The sequence below is a fragment of the Larimichthys crocea genome, chromosome XVII (assembly GCF_000972845.2).
Source record: "Larimichthys crocea isolate SSNF chromosome XVII, L_crocea_2.0, whole genome shotgun sequence".
NCBI classification, from domain to species: Eukaryota; Metazoa; Chordata; class Actinopteri; family Sciaenidae; genus Larimichthys; species Larimichthys crocea.
Genome location: NC_040027.1, coordinates 1637167 through 1664676, shown reverse-complemented (window position 1 = coordinate 1664676; position 27510 = coordinate 1637167). Strand labels below are relative to the sequence as shown.

The following is a 27510-nucleotide window of genomic DNA, read 5'->3' as shown; positions in this document are numbered from 1 at the left end:
CTCGCCGCGAGCCTTCAGCTGACGTACCGGCAGCGGCGCGTGAGGGTGGGAGTGGAAGCAGAGTGTGTTTGTGAGATGACACGACTCAGACTCAGCCGCGGACACTGAGCTGTGACGCCTCCACTGAGGATTAAAAACTCACCTGAACCAACCGTGAGGCGGACAGAAAGACACCTCGATAAAAAAAAACACACGAGATATTTCCAAGAGCGACGTAAGGAGACTCTTTTTTTTTTTTACTTCACTTTTTAGCGTCTGTAAGTGTGATATGTTTGTGACCTTTGAGTGTCTGTCTGTCACACAGAGGTGAGGAATTGCTCACCACTTCTGTCAAACTGACAGCTTAAATGTTTTCCCCTCCTCATTTATTGGATTTTCCGACTTTTACATCTTTACATGTGTTGTAATAGACAGATAGGTGCGCAGCGGGGGGTGCAGTGTATTGTCTTGTTGGTGAGTTGAACTTTTCTCTCTCTCTCTCTCTTTCCATTGAAAGATGATGATTTAACATTCACCATTCATTTACGGTGTGTTCTTGTTCGTGGTGCACTTTTCATTTTCAAACTTGTCAGCGGCAACTCCTGAAAATGTCTGTGAATGAATGAATGCTGTTTGTTTGAAGTGGAAAAAAACTTTTTTTTTTAAAGAAATCTGCAGCTGCCGCTTATGATGGAGGAGGAGGAGGAGGAGGAGGGAGGGGAACAAGTCCCAGCGCGCCTCCGTGCAGAGCAGCCTGAGAATGGCAGGCAGTGAGTCAGACCGGGATGAATAGTTTGGTCGAGGTGGAGTCCTTGGAGGACACGGGGCAGAGGGGCAGAGCTTCCCATACGTGTGGAAAATGCTTTCAGATGCCTGTCTTGATCTAGTCTAATTGTTTCCAAGAGAATGAGGAAGCCGGAGCAAGGAGTTGGCAGCATCAACTTTATAATAGGAAGAGAGCACTATCCATCATTGCATGGGTCTTTAGTGAGGTCTGGTACATGTGTTTTGTCAACACCTCAGCTTTAATTGCACAACAAAAGCTGCAATATACTTTTAAAACAAAATGTAAACAAATATTTACAAATTTAAATGAATGATGCAAGCTACAGACCAGAGGGATCTTAGGGAAGTCTGTGTAAAGGCAATTCTGAGAAAATTGTTGCTGTGGAGTTAGAGGTTAAAACAGTTTTTCACCAGTTTTTCAGTCCAGGATTTTGTGGGCGGTCCTTAAAGGGTGGCTCGATGACACGCTGAGGCCACCCTGAGCGTACCCCTGCATCCCTCGCAGAGAGATTAATTCACCTCGCTCAGTGTTTCAAAGTTAGTCATGTCATTTTCTGACAAGTGGGCGTGACTTCAGCACATTGGATACTGACACCTACTGATATTTTTAATCACTCAAATATTGCTGGATAGTTAATAACACTTTCTTCTTTGCTCTGACAAACTCAGAACACATATTTATTCTTATTTTACACAGACTAGAGCTGTTTGAGTGACTCATGCATTGGTTTGGATGGCACAGAAGCCAAAAGTATTTATGCAAATAAGGATCTCAGGATGCTGCTGTTATTTAAATAAATGGGTGTGAAGTAACCTGCTACTTCGTTAGGTACATCTTTTGTTGTTGCTGTCAGAAAGGTGCTAATTCTACTTTGTTTATCATTGGTTGGTTTGCAGTGGTTTACAACTGGACTGCAGCTTTGTGAGGTGTTTCCAATATTATGGCTTAATGAGGTTGCCAAATACAAAACACCTTTCAATATAATGCAGCCCAGTACACCACCTCCACCTCCGCTCAATATCCCTTCTGTTACAATATTCTAATGTTGGGCTCTGTGGTTTTGCACCAGCGACGTAACAAAGTAACACAACCTGAAAGTAATGAAAGAATGTAAATGGGAAATGTAGTCAGTACAGTCAATAACATGAAAGTGACATTTCTGTCGTACTACATGATGGCTTTGAGATTTTGACTAAGCGTGGGTGATGTGATGATTATGATTTTGTGATGCTGTGACAGCTATCCTATTAATATCTCTGATGAAATGAAACCTTTGTAGGAAGCGTTGAAAATCAATTAGCAGGATTTCTTGGTGGCAATGTTGTCGTCATTCTACACAGCTCCACTGGTAAACTGCTGTTTACTTTGAGACCGGTTAGCCTGGGAACTAGCTGTACTGACATTTCTTAGTCAAAGAAATGATCTACTAATCCTGCCTGCGTGGCATTTATGTTACTATAACGGGATATTTACCCTCTATGACGTGCTGATGAGTTTGGAATTTAAGAAAGATTCAGAAAAGTTTCAGCATATTGCTCCCTTTTCCACCCATACTTTAAGTGACATTTTAGAGACATTTATTAGCACAGCTCATCACCTTTCTTCATAAAATGACACCACGCTTTGGATTTCTTTCTTTTTTACGTCGTAACCTGTTCTTGTTACAAGTAGATGCACGAGTTTGATGTCATTGTTGTGCAATGTGCAATAAAAGGAATGATGAGTTCTGACTTAGATGATTTCAAAGAAACATCATTTGAAACTGGTTCTCAACTGGAACCACTTCTTGATTCCCTTTATCCATCTTACTCACGGTCTGTACCAAAGCATTGATTTGATGGGACGGCAGCCAAAAAAAGGATCTCGGGATGCTGATGTTTTCCATCTATTTGAATAAATGAGTGTAAAACCATGTGCTTTCAGGAATTCGAAACAGCAAGAAGCAAAATGTAGATGATTACACGATCGGCTAGAAATCAGAATTATATGAAGGTGCAGCATATCATACACATCCAGAAATGTAGTTCTTGTTTCAAGAACAGTGCGACTGGCTAATGAGATCCAATTATTTCTGGCATGTTCATCCGAAGTAAAAAAAAGAAACAACACCGGTTCAAAGTTAAAACTTTAGGTCTGTTTCATCCTTTGTAACAATCTACCACATGTTCTATATTCAAAATAAGACAACAGACTACCAGTGCATTAAAAGATTAACATGACATGTGGAAAACTTTGCAGAACTTTCCGGCTTTCAGTTAATGAGTCACAGTGGTGTCCTCAACAATGTTTCTATTCCACCTGACATAGGAAACAAATTCACCTGTCAGTACTTATAGATAAGCACACACCGTAATCACTTATCGAGCGAGCCCCTGAGGCTGAGGCTTTGTTTTGACCACCTGGAGGTGATAAGCTGCGTGTGGGAAGAGAGGTGTTTAAATTCATGAGCTTTCCTTTTTTTACCGCACTATATCGTCATGGTGATGGTACTGCTCGGCATCCCACAATTAATTAATCAAGTGTATTTTGATGTCTGTTTATTTTGATCACGCAACAACAGTGTGTGCCAGTCTGTTATTGATTCCAATGGAACACACTTGCACGCACATTTACAGACTTGCAAATGATCACCTTATTTAACACAAGTTCCTGACATAATAAACTCTCTCACACACACACACAGACACACACACACACACACACACACACACCCACAAGCTCTTCAGCTTGTTTATCTTGCTGCATCCTGTGTTTGTGTTTTGTGTGTCTTGGTCTAATACATTATATCAGTGTATTAATAGTATTAAAAGCACCGTTAGCAGCAAGTCGCACTATTATTTATCACCTCAGTGCTCTGTTTTGTCCCCAAAACAAGCGGCTGAGAGCTTTATAATGGAGGGCAGTGTCAATCAAAGTTAGAGAGGAAATATTTGAGAATAAATCTTCATATTTTCGGGACAAACAACAACAAAAACATCCTGTTATTTCACTGGGGTTGTCGTTCAAGGAAATGACATAATGTCGCTGGTCTCTAGAGAAATTAAAGAAATTATTTTACTGTAAGAGGACTTCCTCATGCTCTTTGCCTGAATGAACTTCCCATGAATAAATTTCTGTAGTATTTTACTTGTGAACGTTTGTGATGGGAAGTAGGAGGTGCTTCTTATCAGTGGGTGTTCAAGAAAGTCATTTAATGCCACTACTAAAAGAAATGCCTTTGAAACACATCTAGTTTTAGTAATTTTAAGTATTTCTTTTAATTAACTCTCTCTCTCTCTCTCTCTCTCTCTCTCTCTCTCTCTCTCTCTCTCTCTTTCTCTCTCTCTCTCTCTCTCTCGCGCTCTCTCTCTCTCTCTCTCTCTCTCTCTCCTCAGTGAGATTCACCCCAGCCAAGTCCAGCCAGGCCATGCTCACACTATGACCACTACAATGTAAGTATTGCAGTATATGGACTGAACTGTTCAGATGTGTGGATCCCACACAGACAGATGAAGGATGTTAATTCAGTCTCAAAACACTTGCTTGAAGTTGGTCATGACATACTATAAAGTTTGTGTAGAAGAGTAACGCTAACATTGTCCAAGAGTTTGCTAGATTATGATTATAAATCAACAAATTTCAAGTCATGGTTTCTTTTATTGATAAGAAAACATGCTTTCATAAATATCTGAAAGTTATGTTGTAAAAGTGATTTTTTTCCCCCTTCACAGTCAGGAAACAACTGTGCTGAGATTACGCTTTTAGAGAATTTCAGGGAAATGACTTCTTGGAGCAGAGGTGGAATTTAATAGTTGGAGCAGCTGTTGACAGCCCAGCCCAGTAAATGTGTTTTTTGTTATTAAGGGCCTAATATAGCCTAACTGGGCTTAATTGAGGTAAATTTATCTATCAGAGTCCCTTGAACTCATTTATTTCTTGGCAAAAGCTATTTAAACCTGTTAAAAGTGAAATCCTTTACAACCGTATTGCATAACTCTGGCCTACAACACAGATTTGTTTGTTACTTAGTTATATATTCACAGATTTGTGTCAAAAGGAAGACAAACACACAAATGGGGTTACAGATTGCTGTGGTGCTGATTTTTCTTCTATCAATTGTGACAGTGAACAATAAACTACCAGCCTTGATTGGTGAGGACACTTTAGAGTCAGCTGTGGTGGCTAAACATCACTTGATGAGATTAGGAGTGGGTAAAAACTAGTTAATACATGAGCAAAGAAGTTGGAATAGATAGCTGAAAGCAAGAGATGAATTATTGAAAACATTCAGGCGCATTCATTCCACGTAATAGCATGCATGCAAAACTGGATAATGGAGGTCATTTCAGAGGGATGTGGGGTGAAGGCAGACACAAAGATTGGGATCTGCTGGTTTAGGATGAAAAAGCTACAAACCAGCAGACACCACACTCTACTTGGAGCTGTGGTACTGATATGCCGACTGCTGACCAGTCTTTTGTGTCGCAATGCTTCACATCAGCTACTTGGTATCAGATGAGTCATTACGCCTGTAGAGAATCGGTACACCCGTTCTTCCACTGTACAGTGTAACTGGCATGCTCAAGTTTCCTGGCACTGGCCTGTGTACTGTGACATACGTGCCAACACCTCTCACAGCTATCACACAGTACCAGTTCTTATGAAATATTTTCTTTCTTTTCTGTCACGCACCGTGACGTTATCGTAACGTCTAGAACCCGCAGAGTTTACTCCCTTTTCCAGCTAATTCTGATTATATTTACTGGAAGATAGATCACGTTACCAGTTTTCTATATTTATTTTAACTGCATCAGTTTGAATTTGTGAGTATTTAAAGATGATGTTCAAAACCTATTAAATCCTCCTTTAAACATATAGAGCAACACTAAATCAATTTCTTTCTCTACAGGGTTCGGTCTGTAATGTTGACAGTCCTCATGCATATTTTCCTGGTGTCGCATGGTGAGTTCCACTTCAAAAACAACCTCTTAGCTTGTTGGATATCTTATTCCACCTTGTACTAGATTTGTTTCTTTATTCATGCACGACCTGTTCACGTTTAGAGTAAACAGATCCGCTTACCTCAGCTCGGTAATAGTTTTTGGAAGGGACTTCAACACCCAGAGCAGTGCCATTGATTAATGTCAATATTTAACATTAATAGTATGACACACTGTGCTTTGACTATTCCACATCAGTGTGAGGATTTTAATTAATGAAATGGATTTCGTCCTCACAGACAATTTCTGACAGTGTCATTATAGCTGACACTGACAGGGTTAACACGGGGATGTCATTTCTGGATGTTAATAATGTGTACGAGTGTGAAGATAGATATGGTTGCTATGGAACTGAAATCCTTTTTGGCTTGAATGTAATCACTTTTTTCTATTATTGGTAGCAGTTTAAGCTTAATTGCAGTTTAGGATTGACATTTCTATTTCAATAGTACTCAAGTTTTAATACACATCATGACCAGTGCTACATAATCTCGAGATTGACAAGACACCGCAGCCTCCTACTAGTGTTGACTTTTGACTCCTTGAGATTTATTGTGTAAGAGTCAACAGATTTCCCATGTGCAGCTCATGTGGTCAGATGTGCCATAATGAAAAACCACTGCACTCTTCTTCGACTCTTAGTTGTCAAACCTACATGATGACTTTCACCTGGGCTAAATCTATAGCACGCCACATGTGCACTAACAAGGCGCTTCCCTCATGCTCTTTTTTTTTGCTTTTTCTCTTAGACACAAACACACTTTGGCCTCGCTTTAAAATAGAGAACGTGTCAGAAATTGCCGTTGGCATTGCAAAACCTTCTGGAACAGAACAGAGGAACAGAAACAAAAACCAAAGTACAGATGCCTCAAAATAGCCTGAATTCACCTGAATCTAACTTGTGAAACTTCTGTGAAACTAAGTTCACAGTATTGAGTCATTTTTGATTAATGATAAAACCTTGAGGGATTTGCTGACAAGTGGTAATATTTACTAATTCAGGAGAGGCTTGGGCAAAAAACATGCTATTTACATAGACATTTGTGCTTTGTTTTGTACTTTGCAAACATTTATATTTAAATCAGGTGCTTTGTATACTCTTCCTGTATTGCTTAGTAATAAGGGAGTACATTGTATTGAGTACACTGAAGACATTGTTTAGTAAAATGTTAGATCATAACCTGATTTTATCTCATAACAGCTAAAACGTGGACTAAAACTTTATGCCTCTATACATAAATAGAAAATCAGCAGCCAGTTCAGCAAGACTTTGAAAATCAACTTTACTTTGCATAAGACTTCTGAATATTTACCATACTGTCGTATAAAGACACTTTTATTAATTTGTTTCTGTCCATGCTTCTCTGTGAGCAGTTGCTCAATGTATAGCGCCTGTCCAGGGAGCCTCCCTTCATTCAGGTGCCATGGACCTCCCATGGCAGGATGAGCTGTGCTGTGACTCACCTTCTGCCCCCCTCAGTGTGGAGGGCGGCAACACACACACACCAGAGACAAACAGCTCTGAATCAAACCACCCACACTACCCTCGCTGCAGCTTCAGGAGCTCCACAACTGAATCACAACCTCATGAGCTCTCCAACGGTAAGAGTTTATTTAATACTGTTAACCCTGTTGAAGTGATAAATTTCACACCAGGTCTGTATTTTCACACGCTGATATTAAACATGAGGCCAGTTTCAAACTCTGCTCAGGTTAGATCAGGTCATGTTTTGCAATTGTTCTTATTAAAAAACTGGTTTACTGAGGTTTCAGGTTAGCAGACTTGTAGCAAAGGCTCAAAACAGAGGGAAATGTATATCTACTGCACATTCAATGTTATTTAAACTATTTCAGTAATACTATTTTAAGGTGTCCCTCATATGAATTGCCCCACAAACTAGAATATTGAAAAACAACATTTTTTGCAGGCACATAGCATTCAGCTTTCATAACCCTCTTGGCAGACAAGAAAAATGTTATTGGGCAATCCTGTAAAACCCTGGACAACTAAAACACGTTGGTTAGAGAAAAAAAGCCAGCCCATCCACCAACCTGTTCTCCACACCTTAAAATTCCATAATGCTACATTTAGGGGTCATTACTTCTTGCCTTGGCACTGAATATGACATGTGGCATTATCCAATATCAGTATAATTACTACTAATTACTGAAGCTGGTAGTTTCTACAGTTTAGAGCGTCTGGGTGTAGTTCTGGATTGCAACCCTCTCCACTTACCCTCCTATTACAAGTGTGAAGCAGAAACTTTAGTGGCTGCAAAATATGCGTAAACGTAAAGGGCCCTATCTATCTGTTTGGTTTGTCTGTACGGGACTACTGTAAAAACTGTCGGGCTGGAACTCAAACAGGACTGAGGTGTCAGTGAGCAGATTTATTTGGAGACAACAAAACCTCTCGACTGAGTGATACAACACAAAAAGGCTATGAAAAACTAACCTAACGGAGTCTTCCAGATGGGAGAACCAGGCCAAAACTAAAGTAAACAAAAAACACTCCTAAGAAGGAAAAACTCTATACCAGTTATGAAAAATTATCAAAATCACTCTCAAGGAGAAAAATCAAAAGGCTGCAAAGCATTAACTAAAACCTCTACTAGAAAAACGGGGAAGAAACAAAAACTCTCCTGAAGGGTGGAGGCTGGACAATACTATACACAAAAACAAGGAACTGAAAATATTTCCAAGGAAGGCTGACAATAAAATGACCTAACTAAGCACTAGGAATGAAAAAACAAGACTAAGAAAGTTACAACACAAAATCACTCTTTCGAGGCAAAACACTCATAGTCACACTGTGACTATGATCAAGTCTTGGAGCTGGCTTGGGTGAACGAACATAAGACGAAACACTTTGGCACAGGACAAAGGGAGACACAGAACCTATATAGACACACACAGACTCACTTTGTTGTGACAGAAACATGGTGATGACCAACTCTGTAGAAGAGGAGCCGTGGCATCTTTCTGCATTCTGAAGTTCAAAGTTATGCATATTACATTATATTCGTTTTCTGCCATATTCTCTAAATATACATGCTCCCGTTGACGGTTTCAGGCAAGATGTGCAGGACAAGCATCATTCTCTGTATGAGGGAACATAAGCACAACAGTGTTTGTTCACAACACAACATTCGAGTGATCTCGAATACCAGGGTAGCTAAGCGGTGTGGCTTCTGCTCATCAGAACAAACAGCAGGGTGAGTGTGACAGTGCCTCATAATTCTGCCTGCAGCACAGTCACTTGTCACTGATAGAGACGCCCCTGAAGATCAGCCTGACTCAGACAGGCTCATTACACTTTAATGGCTTTTCAGCTGGAATCCTTTCCACCGGGATGAATGACTGTGTGAGCCTTGTGTTGTGATCACAAGATCTGCCTCACTTTCATCAGTCAGCACACACACATTCAAACCAACTGTTTTTCTCCTCTTCTGCTGATCTGGGGAATTGTTCAGCACCTCAAGAAAAAGAAAGACAATGGTTGTTGAGTTTAAAAAGCAAACAGGGGGCCAATTAAAGTGAGTCACAATTATAAAATGCTCTCTTGATATTATCAGCATGGAGGTGAAGATGGAGGTGAGGCAATATAGAGACATCAGCAGGATTTGTTTGTTTGAATTGATCTGTGAGGCGCTCTGACGCGTCCAGATCAATGTCGATTAGCAAAAACCTTCCAGCTTCATGTCCAACCAATGATAATTAAAGAGAGGCGGCCTGTGCTGTGCCTCCTGACTGCTTTATGGGGCCTTTTCACAGTCAGCAGTGTGATTCACCTCCAAGGTCCCTGTTCATTTTACTCGTTCATTTTTACTTATTAGTCATACTTATTTTATTCACATCAACAAAAACGTGTTGAAGACAGGTGTGTGTTAAACAACTGCATGTTAACATGCTGATGTTCAGTAGTCATCTTTGCTGTTTGTGCAGCCTCACAGAGCCGCTAGCATGACTGTAGACTCGTAGGGGTTTTTTTTGTTTCAGAATAATTTCTCCAAACTTAATAATACAATATATATATTAAAACCTCTGTCTTATGAATGATTGAATGATTTAACTTCTGTAATCAGCCCTAAACTAAGACTTTTAAAATACTATTTTTTCTCATCAAGACTAAATTGCCAGGCCTGAGCAACTATAGTATTTCATTCAGTTTAGCTTCATAGCAGAGGTTTAGTTCTCAGAATATGAATGCATGCCATTTTCCCAGAAGCTTTCATTAAGGTCACAGTCAACAGGCTGATCGTACTACTAACATGTAAATGTAATTTCTCGTCAGGCACCTGTTTGGACATACTGTGCAGAATTGATGAAAACTGGGAACATTTAATGTGTGACCTTCAGTGTCACAGTCCACCATCGTCCACGTTGGATGCTGGTCTCGTGGAAGTCAGCTTACAGCGTCTGGTGTGAGTACGAAGCTACAGGCTCCTCTTATTTTTTGTAGTTTCTTCCTGTCCTGTGCAAATGGTCTGTGTGTGTGTGTGTGTGTGTGTGTGTGTGTGTGTTTTAGTCTGATCTGAAGCTTTCCCGACTGCTCAGTGGGGTGTTAAGTATGTGTGTTTACTTTGACCAGCAGAGGGGAAGCTGCGTGATAGCAAGCAGGCTCCAGGCTTTTATTACGGCGGGGATAACCACTGATCTAACACACGCACCTGATAAGAAACATGTTGTACCCTGTTCTGAAATGTTTGCCTTGAGTGTAAATAAATATGATTAGATGGTGTCAACTCAAGTCCCATTTATTACCTGTTCTGGAGCTTTCAGTCATGTCACACAATCTTCATCAGGAGATAAATGTGCCTCGTTGTCATGGAATAGTTCAAATTTCCTTTTTTTCTTCTGAGTATCCCTGCTAATAACAAATGATCAAAAGCTCCATAACAGCTAATAAATGGATCCTGACATGAAATCTGTGTGAGAAAAGCATCAGTCAAGTGATATGTTTCTGCTAAATTGGTGATTTTTTGTAATAATTTCCCAGGTCCCAGAAAGAGGGCACGATGGTGAACGATGGTAATACTGCACCTTATAATCCTGTCGTCTGTGAAGCGGAGGATTCCTTCATGTGTTCACTCGCCCTTGACACTACAACAAGCTTTGTCACTGTGGTAACTGTCAGCATCGGCAACGCCGTAGCTCCGCCAGTGCTGCTCAGAATTCCTGCACGACCTGGTAAGAAAGAGATTTTGTTTCATTCTTTGTGTCATTGAATGTCATTGTCATTGTGTCATGAATGTGTCATTCTTTGTTCCATATTTGTAACACAATTTGCTTTCCCGTGATTTAAGATAAAACTGGTTTCCTAGCATGTGGACCCACTCAAATTAAAACCACAATAAACTTCAGTCCCACAAAATCAAAGAGCAAAGAGCTTCTTTCTACATTTTCAATTTTGAACCAGAATCAATTGTGGGTGAGGCAGAGATACCAGTTTTCTCTGTAGATGCAGTTCATAATTTAATGCAGCCCCAAGGAATGGTATGCAGTGCTTGTTTTTATTTCTCTGGAAAACAGCTGCATACTATAGGGGGTTACGTTCTAAGAAAAGTATGGAATTACTGGCTGAAGTCCAATGCAAAAGCCACCAATCAAATGATTATGTTTACAAATGCAAGGAACACTACAGACTTGCCTTAGCTGTCTCTGCTCCCAAGTTATTGCACCTAGAACTGGGACAGATGTAAAACTGTATGATAAGAAATCACTGACTTTTTGAGAAATGGGTTCTACTTTTTACTATATTAGAAGTTGAATGAATTAAGTTATTGTTTACAAATTATCAACTGTTATGTCTTATAAGAACATGGTACTGAAAGCAGAATAATTATTCAAAAAACTTTAAATGTTAAGATAATTAATATACTTCTGGTATGTTTACATGTTTAAGTAACACACTGATGATGCATAAGTACCTCGTACAACCCCACTTCAATAAACCCAAACTGTCCTTTTTTAGTTTAATACAGTAATTCATCAAAAAAGCAAGTTCCCAGCATTCTCCCCCCATTTTTTCTTTTCAAAGTCCTTCATTTACTGGTATTAGAGCTCCGAGTGTGGAGATGATGCTTGGCTCCATCACTGTTTAAAACACCTACATTTTCCATCGTCCAGCTTCAGAGTAATGAATCCGAACAGATAAGGAGAAAGAGTCGTATTCATTTGTGATTGGCAGACGTGTCCGGAATAGCTAAGAGCAGCTGGTCCGTGGCCTTGTGTGTGTATTTGTGTGTGTGTGCATGCAACCACATCCAAGATGTGAGATCTCCACAGTGATAGACAATACTTTCCATGCTGTGTTTGTTCAATCAGACCTTTTTGTTAAACTGACAGAGCAGAACGGAGGCAGTTCTTTAGTTTTATCCCTTTTCTCCTGCCTAGAGTGTCATTCATAAATGCTTCATCCTCCTCAATGATTATTTCTTTTTCCTTGAAAAAAATTTAGTGAAAATCCAAACTTTTTATGGAGGATACTTAAATACTGTCAGTGGTGGTCCTGGGTGTTTGGTACCCTAGGTGAACACTCATTCATTCATCAGTTTTACACATGATTTGTACTATACTAAACATATTCTAGGATAACCTTTTCTGAAAAAGGGAATAAAAAGCTATCAAATAGTTTGAGTTGTTTCTTGTTGTTTCTTGTATCTGTCTATGATACATACAGACGAGTGTGCGTTCTGTCCAAGCATAACAGAAAATAAAATAGTGAAAACCACAATCACAGTGAAGATAGCTTTTTGAAGTTGCCTATTTATTGCTGCCCAGGCTGCAGCAACGTCTCTGCCATACAAAGACAGTCAACTAGACAGACAGTTAAAGTAACAGGGCTTCAAATGAAAGCTAGTTTGTGAGTTAGCCACATCTAAGTGAATTTATTGATTTTTGCCTAGCTGTTGTCTTTACATGTAAAGTATCCATTTTGATGAACTGACACAGTTTATTTGGTCTGTTATTCAGTATAATTCAATAAGGTCTCAGCTAAATCACTTCATGATGATGAAGAAAAAACACAGCTGAACTCCTGCTAAAGGTAGCGAGCTTAGCAGATCTCACTAGCCACAATCTCAGTTTTCGAATCATGTAATTAGAAACTTAGCCAAGCAGAAACACTTGATTCATAAAGGCTAAACTACTGACTGTACTAAGAATGAAAGTTGATTTTCTGAAACAAAATAACTGCATTTTTTTTGTATTGATCTATGGTATCTGTGATCATTTAGGGGTAAAATAAACAGCTTAAAAAGATCAGAGCATCAGAGTCTCCAAACTTTCTTTTTGAAAACTTTTAACCTTTTTTCTAAACTTCACTGCAACTTTTGTTGCTGCACTGTGACTGGAAATATGAAGCACCGCTGAGTACTGTACTGTTCTGTCGGAAGGCTTGATTTGAACATTTGATCATTTGTTACTGTATTTGGAAATTATTCTCATTCTCCTGAAGGTACATGGACAAATGATCCTTTTAGAAGAGAATTAAGAGCCCTTCGTCTGATAGGGGAAGGAAAAAAAATTGTTGAGCTTTTACTCATAATGTTGAGTAATCTCCTTTTGCCCAGCAGACATCCTTGTGGTTTTGTGAGACTTCATTATTGAGTGATGAACTGATTATCCAGGCTGCCATGCCTCATTTTTGCTCCAGTAGATGACCGTAAATCCAAATCTCTTGAATGCACCAGAAATGGTCATTCAGTCTAAATATTTATTATTGTTATATAAAAATGTGAAAATACCCAGCTACATGCTTCAAATTCCACTCATTGACATTAAAAGTGCACAAGCTTTATACATATGTAAAGATGAAAAAGGCAATGTGTATTAACTGTTTATGCCAAGCAGAGATAGTAAATTAGATTTTTCATTAACTCTGAACTCCAGATGTGATTGATTCATTTATTTAATATTGATAATCCTGGCATGATGAGTAGTAGAGTATTGATCTTCATTGTCTGAAGATAAGAGTAATTACTGCAATCTACTACCCCAGCTAAGATATAACGCATGGTTGGAAATAATAAGTGACCTTGAGGCTGCACAGTGGATCTTTAAATCCTTTGCGGTAAAAATGATTTTCTAATTGTATGTACAGTTATTATCATGATCCATAGGATTTAGTAACCCAAGATAAAATGGGAAATGATATTAAAGCGGGATCAAAGTAGCATTATGATAATTTGTCTGTTTGATCTGTTTGTTATCTACAGTGAAACCAAGTCCTCCAGTCAACCTGTCACATATCCAGACCATTGAGGCAGAACTGATTTTACACTGGGACAACCCATCAGACTTTGATACCGGGCCGCTGAGATATGAGATACGATACTCTTCCAACACCACTCACCCAGCCTGGCAGGTAACACCAAGCATTGATAAAATATTACCTAAGACGTGGTACCTTGTAGGAGCTTGCTGCTGCACCTACTGGAAGTCAAGTGATCTTTATATTGAGTTTGTAACGTGTTATTAATGGTGCTTTGACATCTGTTTTATGTTAGATAATAAGAACATTTAGGTTTATAGATTGTAATCCCAGATTTCTAGTAAGCCATCTCATAATTTTTCCAAGTCGTGGCATCAACCACTAGTCTCAACTCAACTGCAGTTCTTAATAATGGGTTTCTTTAAAAGAAATGCTACCAAATCTCTATCTATTCTGAAACAGGAATTATTAGCTGCAGGTGGCAAAGAAAGCCTTGAAAGTCAGATGCAAATTATGCATCAAATAGAGAAGTGAAAATATACTTCCAGGTGTTGAAAAACTTCTATTAGACTGGTTATGAAGGATTATACAGAAACTTGACTCAAGTCATGTCCTGAGTGAGTGAGTCACACACACACACAAACACACACACACACACACACACAAACACACACACACACACACACACACACACACACACACACACACACTTACTGTATTTGCCTTTCGTTCACTGCAGCAGCGTGGCACAAATTTCCACTGCAAAGACACTGTGTTTATTTAGTGTGACTTGCTCAGTCAGTTGTGGTTTTAAAAGTCTCATACGGTGTATTTAGCAGTGGATCAGAAGCTCCATGATTCATCCAGGGGTGATACTATAGACCTGCTGTTAAAGACTCAGATTTATAAATAAAATATAGGTTCAGTGATTCTCTTAATATATTTTCCATTAGTTTGGGTATTAAAGATTAAAAACACAACCCCCAAAATACTTTAATGGAAAAAAATATGGAGCAAAACCTCATGAAGGACAACTTGGAAGGAATCTCTTTCCCAAGGTGGACAGAGATGTAATAGAAGTCAAATGCGTACAAATGATCTTACTACTACACCCATGCTGTGTGGCATTGAATCATCTTTTTAATTTGACACAAAGGGCTTTTCAAAAGAAATTCCAAGAAGTTGCAGGTGTCTAGACACTGTCCAATTCTGGTTGAATCCTGTTTGTGTGTTTTGGTTACAGTTACAGTTGATGAGACATCGAACATCAACCACAATCATGTCACCATTACGGCTGAATTTGATTCAGTCATCGCTCTCAAGCACGAACACGCCCAGCTAGTCTGATGCATGCCTGTGTATACGGATGCTCGTGTGTGTGCTGATTCCCTCTCTGTTGTCTCCAGGTGGTGTCTGCACCTGGAGAGCCCAGGTCCTCTCTGGATCTGAAGCCCAGACTGAACTACACCATCCAGGTTCGCTGCTCCAGCCTCAACAATCCTCCGCTGTGGAGCGAATGGAGTGAACCTCACCACATCTACCTGGACAGTAAGAACCATTCTCTTCCAATTGTTTCTACACAGACAAAGCTTTTAAAAATATATTTCCGTTTGTCTTTTACTCGTGCACTTTGTTTCTTTCCTCTGTAATGTTAACGTGTCACTCAGAACAACCCTGCACATCTTTTTTTAAGCTCTTGAAAATCCTTGTAGAGCGTACAGTATTCCACGGTCTATGACTTCCTGAGCATTCCTTCCTGGAAATAAAAGACATTCAGACACAGCTTTTGTATTATTTAAGTATTAATTGACGAGCAAAACTGGTGAATACAGTAAATATAAACCATGCTGAACTTTAGCCTGTTGATGAACCATGTTCATCATCAACCTGTTAGCATGCTGATGCAAACATTCAGCTCAAAATACCACCTCAGTACAGTCTCATAGTGCTGCTGTCATGACCGTGAGCTCTTAAACTTGTTTAATTTGAAATTTTGATCAGATTGTATTAAAATCTGCAGTTTTGGGGCATGATTGAAGGACTTCAAAATATTTAGAGAACTGCTTATGTCAATATAGACTGAATCAAAGGTGTGAAGTACAGTTTATTTCCAACTTTTAGGGTGTCTCTTTAATTAAAGTTGGTTGTTTTCTCTGTTGGCTGCAGTGTACATGTGTTTATTCTGCTATGAAACATGCAGATGTTTGATTATTTAACAGATTCATGTTTCTGGCCATGGGTAGAGTGAGACATTGACGTGAGCTACAACAGTAGTTATTGTGATTGCATTTTTTTGGGTGATTTTTGTCTGTCATCGAGCAGCTGAAACAAAATACAGTTATGATTATTAAGTAGCTAGAGGCATTTCACAGTCTGCTCTGTGAGATCTACGCATTTTCTACTTCTTGTATGTGCTTTATTTCAGTCTGACTTAAACACTGCGCACTGGCTTTTCTGTTTGCCTGTTGTGTGGAGTACATTTGTTTCCAAATTATTTAACTAACAAAAACACCCAACTGAAATGTTCAATTTCACTGAATAAAGTGAGAATGCACCACAAATCTGGAAACAAAATCAAAAGGGGGGAAAAAAAATCACTGCTCATGTTTCGAAACTCTATTGTTAAACTGACTATCTGGGAATTTGATGATTTCACCTTTTTGCAATGAACTTGGTTAGCCAACATTTTTAACGTTTCCTGAAGGCAGCAACTCAGCTCTCCTTTTCTCTGAGAGAGAACAGACTGTGAAAAACACTCAAACACTGACTTCAATTATCTCTCAGGTTGATTTACGCCTGTTCTAAACTATTAAAACGAGTCTAGCTCATTAGCCTGAGCTATTAACGAAGAACTCATTCTAGTGTGGTCAACGTCAATAGACTCTGAATGAGAGGTTGTTCCCAAGGTTAGTGACCTGTTACAAATCATACGACACACATACGGCCTGAAAGGAATGGAAAATGTCACAGGCAGCGAATCTGTACAAAGAGCTGAATATGAAGCAGCCCTGCATGTGAGACTTTTTAACAGAAGTGTTTAAAATGACGAAACTGAGAAATGAGAGTGAGAATTGTCTCTAAAGGTTTCTTTAACACCATCGACAATCATAAACGTTTTATGTTGGCTGGTAGTAAGATCAGCCCGAGGACTTTAAATAAAACAACCTACAATTAAAATCTTGTATGCATGTATATATTTTGGTGTGTTTTTAGAAGGCTGCTCTTATACTCCATGTGCCACACAAGAGGAAACTTGACCCTGATCCAAATAACGTGTCATGGGGTTAAACGTTGATGAGACTGAATGGCTCGTGAGTCATGCCACCAAAATGAGCTATCAAAACTTTTATGGTTAAGGGAAGTTTTCCAGAAATAGCAAAGTAAATTTAGTAAAAAGTTTGGACAAGGTAAAATAATGACTGTTGGAAAGTTTCTTCATGTGTATATGCAGTAAAACATACCAAAAAACACACGTCCTTTGTAATCCCAGTATTCAAAAAGTTGGAACAACTTTGATGAGTCATGAAGCGGCATTTTCACTAAGTTAGTGTAATTAATTTTAAAGGTCAATTTTGTTGAGTTGTTGTTCACCTGTTTTGCAGATGAGTCATTTCTTTTGTTTCGGTTGAATTTTCTTTTTCTTTTGTAAAATCTACATGAAAACTTTGGGCAAAAGTGAATGAGTCAAGCATTTATTCTTTTTTTTTGCTTGAAGGTGCTTTGTATAAAAAATGTGGTGTGTGTGTGTGTGTACAGCGGTGAGCTACATCCCTGAGAAAGTGGTGGTGCGACCAGGGGAGAACGTTACGGTGTATTGTGTGTTCAACGACCACAACATCAACGCCAGCACGGCCATGTGGATGCTCAACTTCAAACACCAGCTTCATAGCAGCCAGTACCACCCAGTCAACCAATGGGTAAGCTACAACCTTTTGTGTGTTTCCAAACAGTTCAATGACTTTGCTGTGTGCTTTTTTTAGAAAAGTACAGTGTATGTTAATGGCTTCATATTTCTGATTTTCCTGTATCCAAAACAGGTCAGCCAGATCACAGTGCGTGCTTCAGAGACCCGGATATATGACCTGCTGCAGTGCACTCACTGGACCATCCCGTACAGCCAGATCTATGTAGAGGGTGAGCTTCGTAGCACCGACAGCAAAGTTAAATAGGACATGTCCAAACAAAGAGATACATAATTGATATACAGTTTAAAGCTGCAAATTTCTGGAAGTCCATGTCCCATTTTTGAGTCACTCTTCCTCTGCAGTGGACAAAGACAGGAAAGAAAGTGGCGGCATGTGACAACACAACAATGTGAACCAAAATAATCCCACAGAAGCTATCTCAGGTCACGTTTGTTATTGTTACCTAAACATGAGGGTTTCTGTGTGTTCCAGGAGCTTCAATTGATATAAACTGTCAAACCAACGGTGATATCGATGCTATGGACTGTAGCTGGAAGAACACACAGTGGACTAAACCCAAGTTCAGATCCAGGTAAAACAGACATTTATGTTTTACTGCAACTCATTTTAGTGTAGCGTATTCAGATGTTTATACAAGCTTCATTAATTAAGCAACATTCAGAACAACGTCATACTGTACACAGTGTGCCAGACTGCACCCGTATCAGACACACCCTGAAGCTGTAAACTCCACGTCATTGGTGTTTCTGACCTCAAGGCAACAGGAAGTCTCTGCCCTTTAAGAAATGAAGCTCCAGCCACAACAATGAGGACTGATAAAATGATATGATTTCTTATGTTTCATGTCTCTCACAGAGGCCTCTAGGACAATACTTCTTTGTATTTTACTCCAGTTTCTCCCTCTCCCCTACTGTTTACTTTGGCTCAAATCCACCAAAAATACATCTTGGCATAATTAAATGTGAGACTTTGTGAGATATTTTGATAGTTTAGAGTAATAGAGCTTGTAATTTGATAAGCCACTTCTTTAAAAGCTGTCTTATTTTTGTAGCTTTTTGTTGCTAGTCAGACAGCCGTAGGGGTTTTGAATGAATCTCCAGGTCAGCTCATCGTTTCTGATCGAGGAAATGAAAATAAATCCTCCAACTCTACAGATGCTTCCTGGTTCAACTTTCACCCATTATACTGGCTGTAGTTGTGCCAGTACCCAAATTTTCCATGAAATAAGTGATCATTACAGACATTTTGGGTGAATTCACTTTAGTTTCACCCCGAAAAAAGGAGTCCTGTAGGAATAACGCGACAAGATTTTCATGTTCATTTATTTATTTTTACTGCAGCTGGGCAGACCTATCGTGTGACGTGATGGAGGAGAGGGAAAGAACGGGAGAGGAAGTGGGAGAGATGGGAGCCTATTGCCTGCAATCCAGTCAGAAAACCTGCACCATCCAGCCTCTGAGGATGAACTGCTACAAGCTGTGGCTGGAAGTGCCGTCCCGACTGGGTCCTATCAGATCTAAACCCATCTACCTGACCCCTATAGATCATGGTGAGCATGAAGGTTTTATTTAAAGATCCTTTTAGTCTTATATCAGCGTAATAAGATCCTGCTACAACACACTCACACTCACACTCACACTCTTCCCTTACACTATCCCCTCTGCAGTGAAACCCCACACGCCCACCAATGTGAAGGCAGTGAGCCGGAGCAGTGGGGTCCTGATGGTCACGTGGGAGCCTCCCCCTCTGCCAGTCGAGGGGGTCCAGTGTCAGTTGCGGTACCACTCACCATCCTCTGTGAAAGCCCAGCCGGAGTGGAAGGTGAGCTCGTCTGTTGGATTGTTTACCAACCACAGGTTTTAACAAAAAGTTCGGCTAAGTGGCGATATGCACGACATTTAACTAACCTTTATTGAAAACCAAAGACAACGCCCTCCAGAACATTGCTGGACCTCTAAATGTCAAGTTGCATGTAATTATTGGGTAATTAGGAAACAGGATGATTACCACGAGCACTTTATTGTTATTGTACAAAATGACATGTTATTATGTTTCCAAAATGTCCTCCCACCAGAACATCAGGAGCAAACATCTTAGTAGTCACTCAGGTTCATCTGGTAAATAAGTCTTGTATGTCCCTAAATAGCACAGGATGCTTTGATACGGACTCAGTGGTCAGTTAAAAATGACCTGATATGAGCTGGTATGAGACCATGCTCCTAATTCTCTAATTGAAGCATTATCTTGATGATGCTTAGAAGGTAGATAAATAATTTCTTCTCTTTGTTAGGGTAGAGTGGGAACAGATGTGTACTCCATAGATCAAATATTTTCCATTTAGTTTTCTTAACTAGCTCTAAGTAACAATAGAAACGTCATGCCTTCAGGTCCAGAGTCCAGTGCGGGTGCCGTGGGCAGAGGTCACAGTGTCTGACATGTGCCGGGAATATGCTGTACAAATTCGCTGCATGCACACCAACGGCACCGGCTACTGGAGCGAATGGAGCGACTCAGTCTACTCCACTCCTCAGAACAGCAGAGGTAAAGTACAAAAGTACAACACTGTTATTTTCGCTCTTGATCACTAACCTTTTAAGATAATTACTGCGCTTGATGCTTGATGTGACCTTTAGATCACATTTGACTGTTTGACCGTAGCTCTAATGGAAAATGGCACACACGTACCAATCATACCTTTTCCTCTAACACAGAGGTAAAAGCTGTCGTGTAATGCAGTTGTTTGTCTCCCCCTCAGCTCCTGAGCGTGGCCCTGATTTCTGGAGAATTCTCCAGGATGATCCATACAGAAACCAGACTAATGTCACTCTGCTATTCAAGGTACACAAACACAAATTGAAACATTTCCAGGCTTATCATTAAGACATGATAAAAAAAATGCTCTTTTTTTCTGCTTTTTGTTTCCCAGCACCTCCAAATTTCAGAGCAGTCTTACTGCGTGAAAGGATTCATAGTCCAGCACCAGACCTCGAGTGGCTCTGTGATGAGGGAGCAGATCGAACTGACATCCTCCTACAGCTTTGAGTGGAACCAAATGCCCCAAAGTGTGACTGTGGAGGCCTACAACAGTCTGGGGAGCTCCACTAACAACATCAACATGACGCTGGATAGAAATCCCAAACGTGAGTGAGCTGGAATTTTTATCTTGTTTAACCATATTCTCTTTTACACTGAATCTGTTTTAATAGTAGGAACATTCTTAGTATTACATTAAATTGAAGGACCATTCAAAAAATACTTTCACTGTTGGAGCAACGTAGCAGTGATGCAGCAACGGTACTGTTTGTCCTTGACAAAGACTGCAGTCATTTTAAAGCTGTTCTCTTGATCCATAGCCTGAAGTCTTAATGATAGTGAAAACAGTGAGGGGAGGACAGTGTGTTTGTGGACCGTGGCCCACAAACAAATCTCAACATTAGATTTGTCTTTTTGAATGGGATTATTTTTGTGTTGAGATGATCTGTCAGTTAATTCAGTCAACAACAAATACTGCTTAATAATTTTGTTAATCATTTTAGTCATTTATCGAGCAAAACACATTCAGTCTTCTCTCTGTTGCATATTGATTTGGACTATTTGTTGGTATTCATTGTATCACCTTGAGCTCCGAGTAATTGGGATTGACATTTTTCACCTTTTTTTTGGCATTTAATCAACTAAATGACAAATACAGTTTTTTTGTTTGGGAGGAAAACTAATATTAACATACATTTTAAAACTTTATATATAATACTTACCTTTATTTTAGCAGGAACACCTCACTGATGATGAACACATATTTATTATAAAATCATGAAGTTTGCTGTTACAGTCAAATAAATCATCTTAGAAACAACCTAAATCATACTTCAAAACAACTCCACTAGCTAGAACCATTAACATATTTAACAACTATAATAACAACTCTGTGAGACTGACAGACAGTTTCAATTGTGTAGCATGTTGTTCCAGTAAGGACTTTCAAACTGGGTTTGAAAAGGGTTTGCAGTTATATTGCATTGTAAAAAACAATGTCCAGGTCTACAACGAGGTTATGATCAATCAAATTCATGGACACAGGTGCTCATGTACTGGAAAGAAAACAAGAATGTCCACTCGAAGCAAAACTGCTGAAAAAACTCTGAGTGCTTCTGAGTAATAGATTTCTTTCTGTCCAAACTATGTCACAGACTGAATCATTTTCTTTTTACATTTCCCTTCAGAAATATACTTCTTAAAAAACAAAAGTTTGGCTGCGCTTTCTGAGGTTGGGTTGAGAAAATGTCATCCTTTGACCTGTTTTTACCTGTTTTTTATTTGGCACTATGATCAGTTTATGGTTTACATCAAAGCTGGGAACATTAATGGCCATCCATTTAGCCATAGCACTCCCGTATGTCCCGGAGAGGCCAGAAAGGTTGTTATTGAGGCCCTGCTGCCATTAGCTTTAGTGTAGCAAGTACTATTAGCAGCACGTCAAGAGAGGAATGAGTTTCATTTCCCAGAGAGAGAGAGAGAGAGAGAGAGAGAGAGAGAGAGATTTTCTCACCCATTACTCATAATTCAGCAAAAAGTATTTTCAGAAAACTTCTAATTGGCATAATCAAAAAATGTTTCCATGCTGTGCATGTTTGTTTCGACATTTTCCTATAAGTATTCAGAGAAATTGTGTTTTCAGTGTTATTAGCAGCTAAAATAGCAGCAGGATAAATTTGATGTTGTTATTGCTCTCCACCACCACCGTCATTAAAAAACACATTTTTTAGCCTTCCAGTCCAGTCAATAGAGATTTTATATTAAACTTTAATTTGTGTGTTTTTTTAAACCTAAAGATGAGTCACCTGAAAGTATTGTATTCACTCTGTTTTTTCTTCCCTCTACCTCAGGCCACTGTGTGCGTTCGTTCAGTGTGTTGGTTATCAACAGCACCTGTGTGTCTCTGTCCTGGACTCTGTTGGACAACAGCTCTGTGCCCCTGTTCATGGTGGTCCAGTGGTCTGCACAGAGGCAGCAGGACTCTGATCGTCACAAAGGCCAGAGCGGAGAAACATGGGCCAAACTGCCCTACACTGACCGTCCCATCTATCTAACAGGTAACAAGAGCTCTTCTCTGACTGTTCTGTTTTATTTCTCAGTGCGTGCGACACTGTGCCAACGTGATCTCATTGTGTGATTTCAGATGATTTCTTTGGCTCAGAGGAGTGTGGTTTCTACTTGTACCCAGTGTTTGCTGATGGAGAAGGGGAGCCAGTGTACACTACAGGTATGCACCAGTTTTCTGGCTGTTGTTTCAGTGTCATATTTAATGACACAAAGCCAGTACTTCCATTATGCTATTAATTAAAGGTCTGATGTGTATTTCCCATCTGTTACAGCCACCAGAGGAGACCCTGCAGCCTACATGATGCTGATGATCATCTCCTTCCTCTCCATCGTTCTGTTAGTCACCCTGATCCTCTCCCAAAACCAGTAAGAGAACGTCCAAACTGTATTTACAGATATTCAACTCAACACGCAGATCTTGCAGGTGTTTTTCATATTTAATCTTGTGCCAGGTAACAATTGTACGACATTGTTGTACATCAAATTAGTTTTTAACCCAGACACCTGTAAGAAATGATAAATGATGGGTATCTCTAGGGCGCATTCTAATTTAGAGAGCAGTGACACTGACCATGAAGAATTTGGTGTTTGACATTTAAGGGGTTACAAGGGTGTAATTACGCTTGATGTTAAATGATGGGGAGTGGGAGGAAGGAAAAAGGTCTTTAGACAGAGTGATTACACCTAAAGATCTGCTGCATTGTTTCCAGGATGAAAAAGATTGTGTGGAAAGATGTGCCCAACCCAAACAAGTGTTCCTGGGCCAAAGGACTGGATTTGAAAAAGGTAAAAAAAAAAAAAAAAGGATGTGAAAGTACAAAGTTAATTATTGACCTTTAGTGCTGCTGCTTGGTAGATTTTGTTACCGTCAGACAGAGCTGGGGTAGCTGTTCCCAGGCTTCATGCTAACATAGGCTAGCCGGCTCCTGATTATATTGGTAACAGACATGAGTATGGTATTAATCTTCTCTGTCAATATGTCGGCAATAACGCGATTAAGTGCATTCCCCTTCCCATGGTTTTTATTGATCAGCTTGTTCACATGTTTGTTTTGTGTTCCTAGGCTGATACCTTCGATCACCTGTTCCGACCTCCAGGAGGCCTCCCAGCCTGGCCGCTGCTCATGCAGTCGGAGAACATTTCCAAAGTCGTCATAGTAGACAAGGCTGATCTCTCGGCTCTGACTACAGCGTTAGTCCAAGCCCCACTTGTGTCCCTGACTCCTGACCCAGCGACTGCCTTGTCTATCTCCCTTCCTCCAGGGTTTGACTCAGAGGTCAACCAAACCCAACCTGTGGAAGGAGGTGGGTCTCCGTCATTTGTACTTAATCTGGATTCTTTAACCAGTTTAAGCTCGGGAACAGATCAGTTACAGCTAATCGACAACCCAGCAGACCAGCCCCCAGGCAGCACTGACAGCTCTGCCCAGTCTTCAGTCACATACGCCACTGTGCTACTGTCTGATCCAAAGCAGGGCCAGCAGCCCATTCATCTCCATTACAAGGATGGTAGCGGAAGCAGCTCCAGTGATGAGGGCAATTTCTCTGCTAACAACTCAGACATTTCTGGATCTTTCCATGGTGCTCTGTGGGAGCTGGATGACCCGCGGCGCTCCTGCTCATACAACTCCGTGGAGGAGCTTTCCGAAACATCAGAGCAAGAAGACGAAGAGGAGGCAAGAGAAGAAAAGGACTTGTACTACCTAGGAATGGACTATCCAGCCGAGGATGAGGAGAGCGAGGAGCAGAGAGAAGAGGAGACAAAAACTGAGCTGCTTAAAAACGTAGTTTTGAACAGAGAGGACTGTTCTGTGGAGTCGCACCCTTTGCTCGGCCCTGAGGACTCGAGCGAGCTGCTGTCACCGCCAGTGCGTGGCTTCTCTCCGTTGTACCTGCCTCAGTTCAGAACTGCACCCTGCGCGAGGCAACTCACAGCTCAACCACAAGACGCCCTGGCAGGCGTCACTCTCACACAGACTGCATTTAAATGAAAAATCTGTTGTGTGTCGTGGTCTGCGCCATGAGTCAGCATTTACCAAAGCCATGTGCACGAGTTCCTTCAGACATAGTGAGGTGTGGAGCTTGAAAATGTAAAAATACCTCGATTTCTTGCAAATTGATATTCATCAATGCTGCTGTTATGTTCTGTCGGAAGAGATGGCAGGAGGGCACACGCCTGATTTATAGGCGTTTATTTCTTTCTTTCTTTATATGGTTTGAAACCCAGATTGTACTGTGCCACACTGCGCCTCTGCAATCATTTACTGATGCAGGAGCACCTGCTGAGAACATTGAAATCACAGATTTTCAATGGGAGGTTATGCTAGTGGACTCATGTACAGTTACTGCTCACAGAGAGCAGCGGGCAGACTGTGCAGAATATTGGTCATCAGGAAGGGAGCAGTAGAGGAGGAAGTCATGTTGCATATAAAAAAAAAATGTGGTAGTGCTGCGTGTGTCCACATTCACTCATCTGCTCCCGTCGTAATGTAAAAAATAAATAGTGTTTCATTCTGTGTTCAGCTATTTGAGCTGCATTTTAAGTGAAACATGAAAGAGGTTCAAAGAGAATAGCTAAACGCAAAAGAGAAGGCACATAATCTGGTTTCCTCAAAGCACATCAGACTGTGAAGTGAAGGCAAACCTTTGGTTAGTCTGCGAGTAACTGCAGGTGATTTTTGGACGTTTGGCGGCAGCTTGCGCAACAACATCTGCATGAACGAACTCACCCACCAATCCAAAGAATGTCTTTTTGTACTTTGTGCTGTAATGTGTTTGAGACTCTGTTACAGTTTCTGAGAAATGTGATATCTATTTTTTTCTGTGTTTGGCCATTAATATAAACACCTGCTGTCTGGTGTAAAAAAGAAAAAAAAAGACAAAAGAATGTATATTTGAAACCAGAAGAAGACAGAAATGAAAAGTTTAAAGAAAAGTGTTGTATATTGAGATATTTTGTCTATTTTTCATGGTGAAAATAAAGTGCTTATTGTGAGCGTGTCTGCTTTGGTATCATTTAAGTTTTGCTTACATGGCTTGGTTGTGACAGTAATAATAATTAAAAAAAACAAACAAACAAACATTAAAATGAGGATAAACATAGTTATTGACATCACAATCACAAAAAAGTCTGAACTCCTTCAGTTAGTAAGTTTCTCTCTAGAGAAATAGTCCACAAACCAACACAGAAAGTTTGAAGGTTTAATTTAATGTTCAGTGGTTTTGCTGACATTGTTTATGTTTTGAACTCTAGAAACTCTTTTGGTGGACGTAATGAATAATCATTATAATAATCATATGGACAAAACGACATTATACTACAAACGTGGTGCTACAGTTGATGACATTTCTCTGATTGTGTGTCATACCAGTTTGGAAATCAAAAATATCGTTTCAGTGATAACAGGATCAATGAGTACCTCAGAAGCACCCAAGGGTTACTTGAGCCACATATCCCCTCTGCATCATGCTGGAAGTTTATTATATTATTTACTTTATTTACATAATATAAGTAAAGACTTTCTGTCCCGTTTCTGAGTCTCATGTAATAAATTACTCCATTTGATGTTTTGGATTTTCAAACTTGATGCAACAGTATATGCAGGGCTGAATGTAGAAATTAGGAATAGTACATCTTTGAGTCAGTAACCATGTTTTTTGAAAAAGTAAGGAATGAAGAAGATGATGCTCAGTATGTATTGTCCTAATTGCCTACTTAGGATACACCCTTAATAATAATAAAATAAAAGTTATGCCAGGTTTTATTTTATGTTTTATCATGAACAAACCATTTAATCAATAAAGGCCTTTTATCATAACTCCAAATACTCCTGCTTCTCTATGCATGAGTGCCTGAAACTTAATCTCTTGCATGTTTGAAGATTTCATCTTCTTTCTACGTGAGTGAACATCACACTCTTTGGATCCGTACTGGCTCATTTAGTTGTGACATTTCTCCACACACTGGCTAAAGACGAAAATGAGAAAACCAATGACAGTATAAGGAATAAAACCACAGGATAAATCTTATGAACCAAAACATAAACACACACACATACACACACACACACACACACACACACATCTCAGTATGTCAACCTCAGTCTGTACACACTTACTGGACAGAGCATTGTTACTAATTCTTTATGTGTTCTTTGTATTATTGTGAGTGGGTATGCTATCGCAAAATATTAGAAGAGAAGGTATCATACATTGAATAAGAAGATAAATACATACACGTGTGTGCAGATCACTCTCTTAAACTGCAGTAATATTCTGTCACCTTGTGGCTGAGAGAAGCAATTACATCAAAAGGACGTAAGTCTCCAGGTACACACACATGCTCTGTTTGGTATGTAATAGGGCTAATATATAGATAATATAAAGATTAACTCTATTTGTCACATTTGCCTTCAAGAGGTCACTTCACAGCAGCCATGAATCATTCATTCAAGTCATTATAAGTTATGAATAACAGTCAATAAAAAACACTTTAGACAGGGAACATGATTTTAAGTTGTACTTT

At 39.8% G+C, this 27510-nt stretch overlaps 1 protein-coding gene across 3 annotated transcripts; it reads left to right on the top strand.

Moving 5' to 3' along the window:
• Positions 1–25985, top strand: lepr (leptin receptor). 3 transcript variants are annotated; one of them, XM_019270027.2, is made up of 21 exons: positions 1–214; positions 4141–4197; positions 5655–5707; positions 7120–7347; positions 10040–10169; positions 10745–10935; positions 13965–14113; positions 15367–15508; positions 17717–17877; positions 17998–18094; positions 18358–18457; positions 19227–19435; positions 19553–19707; positions 20274–20427; positions 20642–20724; positions 20813–21026; positions 22770–22976; positions 23063–23146; positions 23259–23352; positions 23697–23772; positions 24050–25985. In XM_019270027.2, exons 2-21 carry the CDS (start codon positions 4184–4186, stop codon positions 24974–24976), a joined length of 3468 nt encoding a protein of 1155 aa, XP_019125572.2. In that variant the 5' UTR covers positions 1–214; positions 4141–4183; the 3' UTR covers positions 24977–25985. The 3 variants fall into 3 exon arrangements, with proteins under 3 accessions (XP_019125572.2, XP_027146125.1, XP_027146124.1); XM_027290324.1 differs by lacking the exon at positions 1–214 and adding an exon at positions 239–257; XM_027290323.1 differs by lacking the exon at positions 1–214 and adding an exon at positions 655–749.
• Positions 25986–27510: the final 1525 nt, after the last annotated feature.

Excerpts from the sequence above, each read along its gene's own strand:
- lepr (XM_027290323.1), top strand. The coding sequence starts at position 667 with ATGATGGAGGAGGAGGAGGAGGAGGAGGGAGGGGAACAAGTCCCAGCG. Across the intron at positions 7,348-10,039 it reads ACCTCATGAGCTCTCCAACG|GCACCTGTTTGGACATACTG; the intron begins GTAAGAGTTTAT and ends ATTTCTCGTCAG. Across the intron at positions 10,170-10,744 it reads GTCAGCTTACAGCGTCTGGT|GTCCCAGAAAGAGGGCACGA; the intron begins GTGAGTACGAAG and ends ATAATTTCCCAG.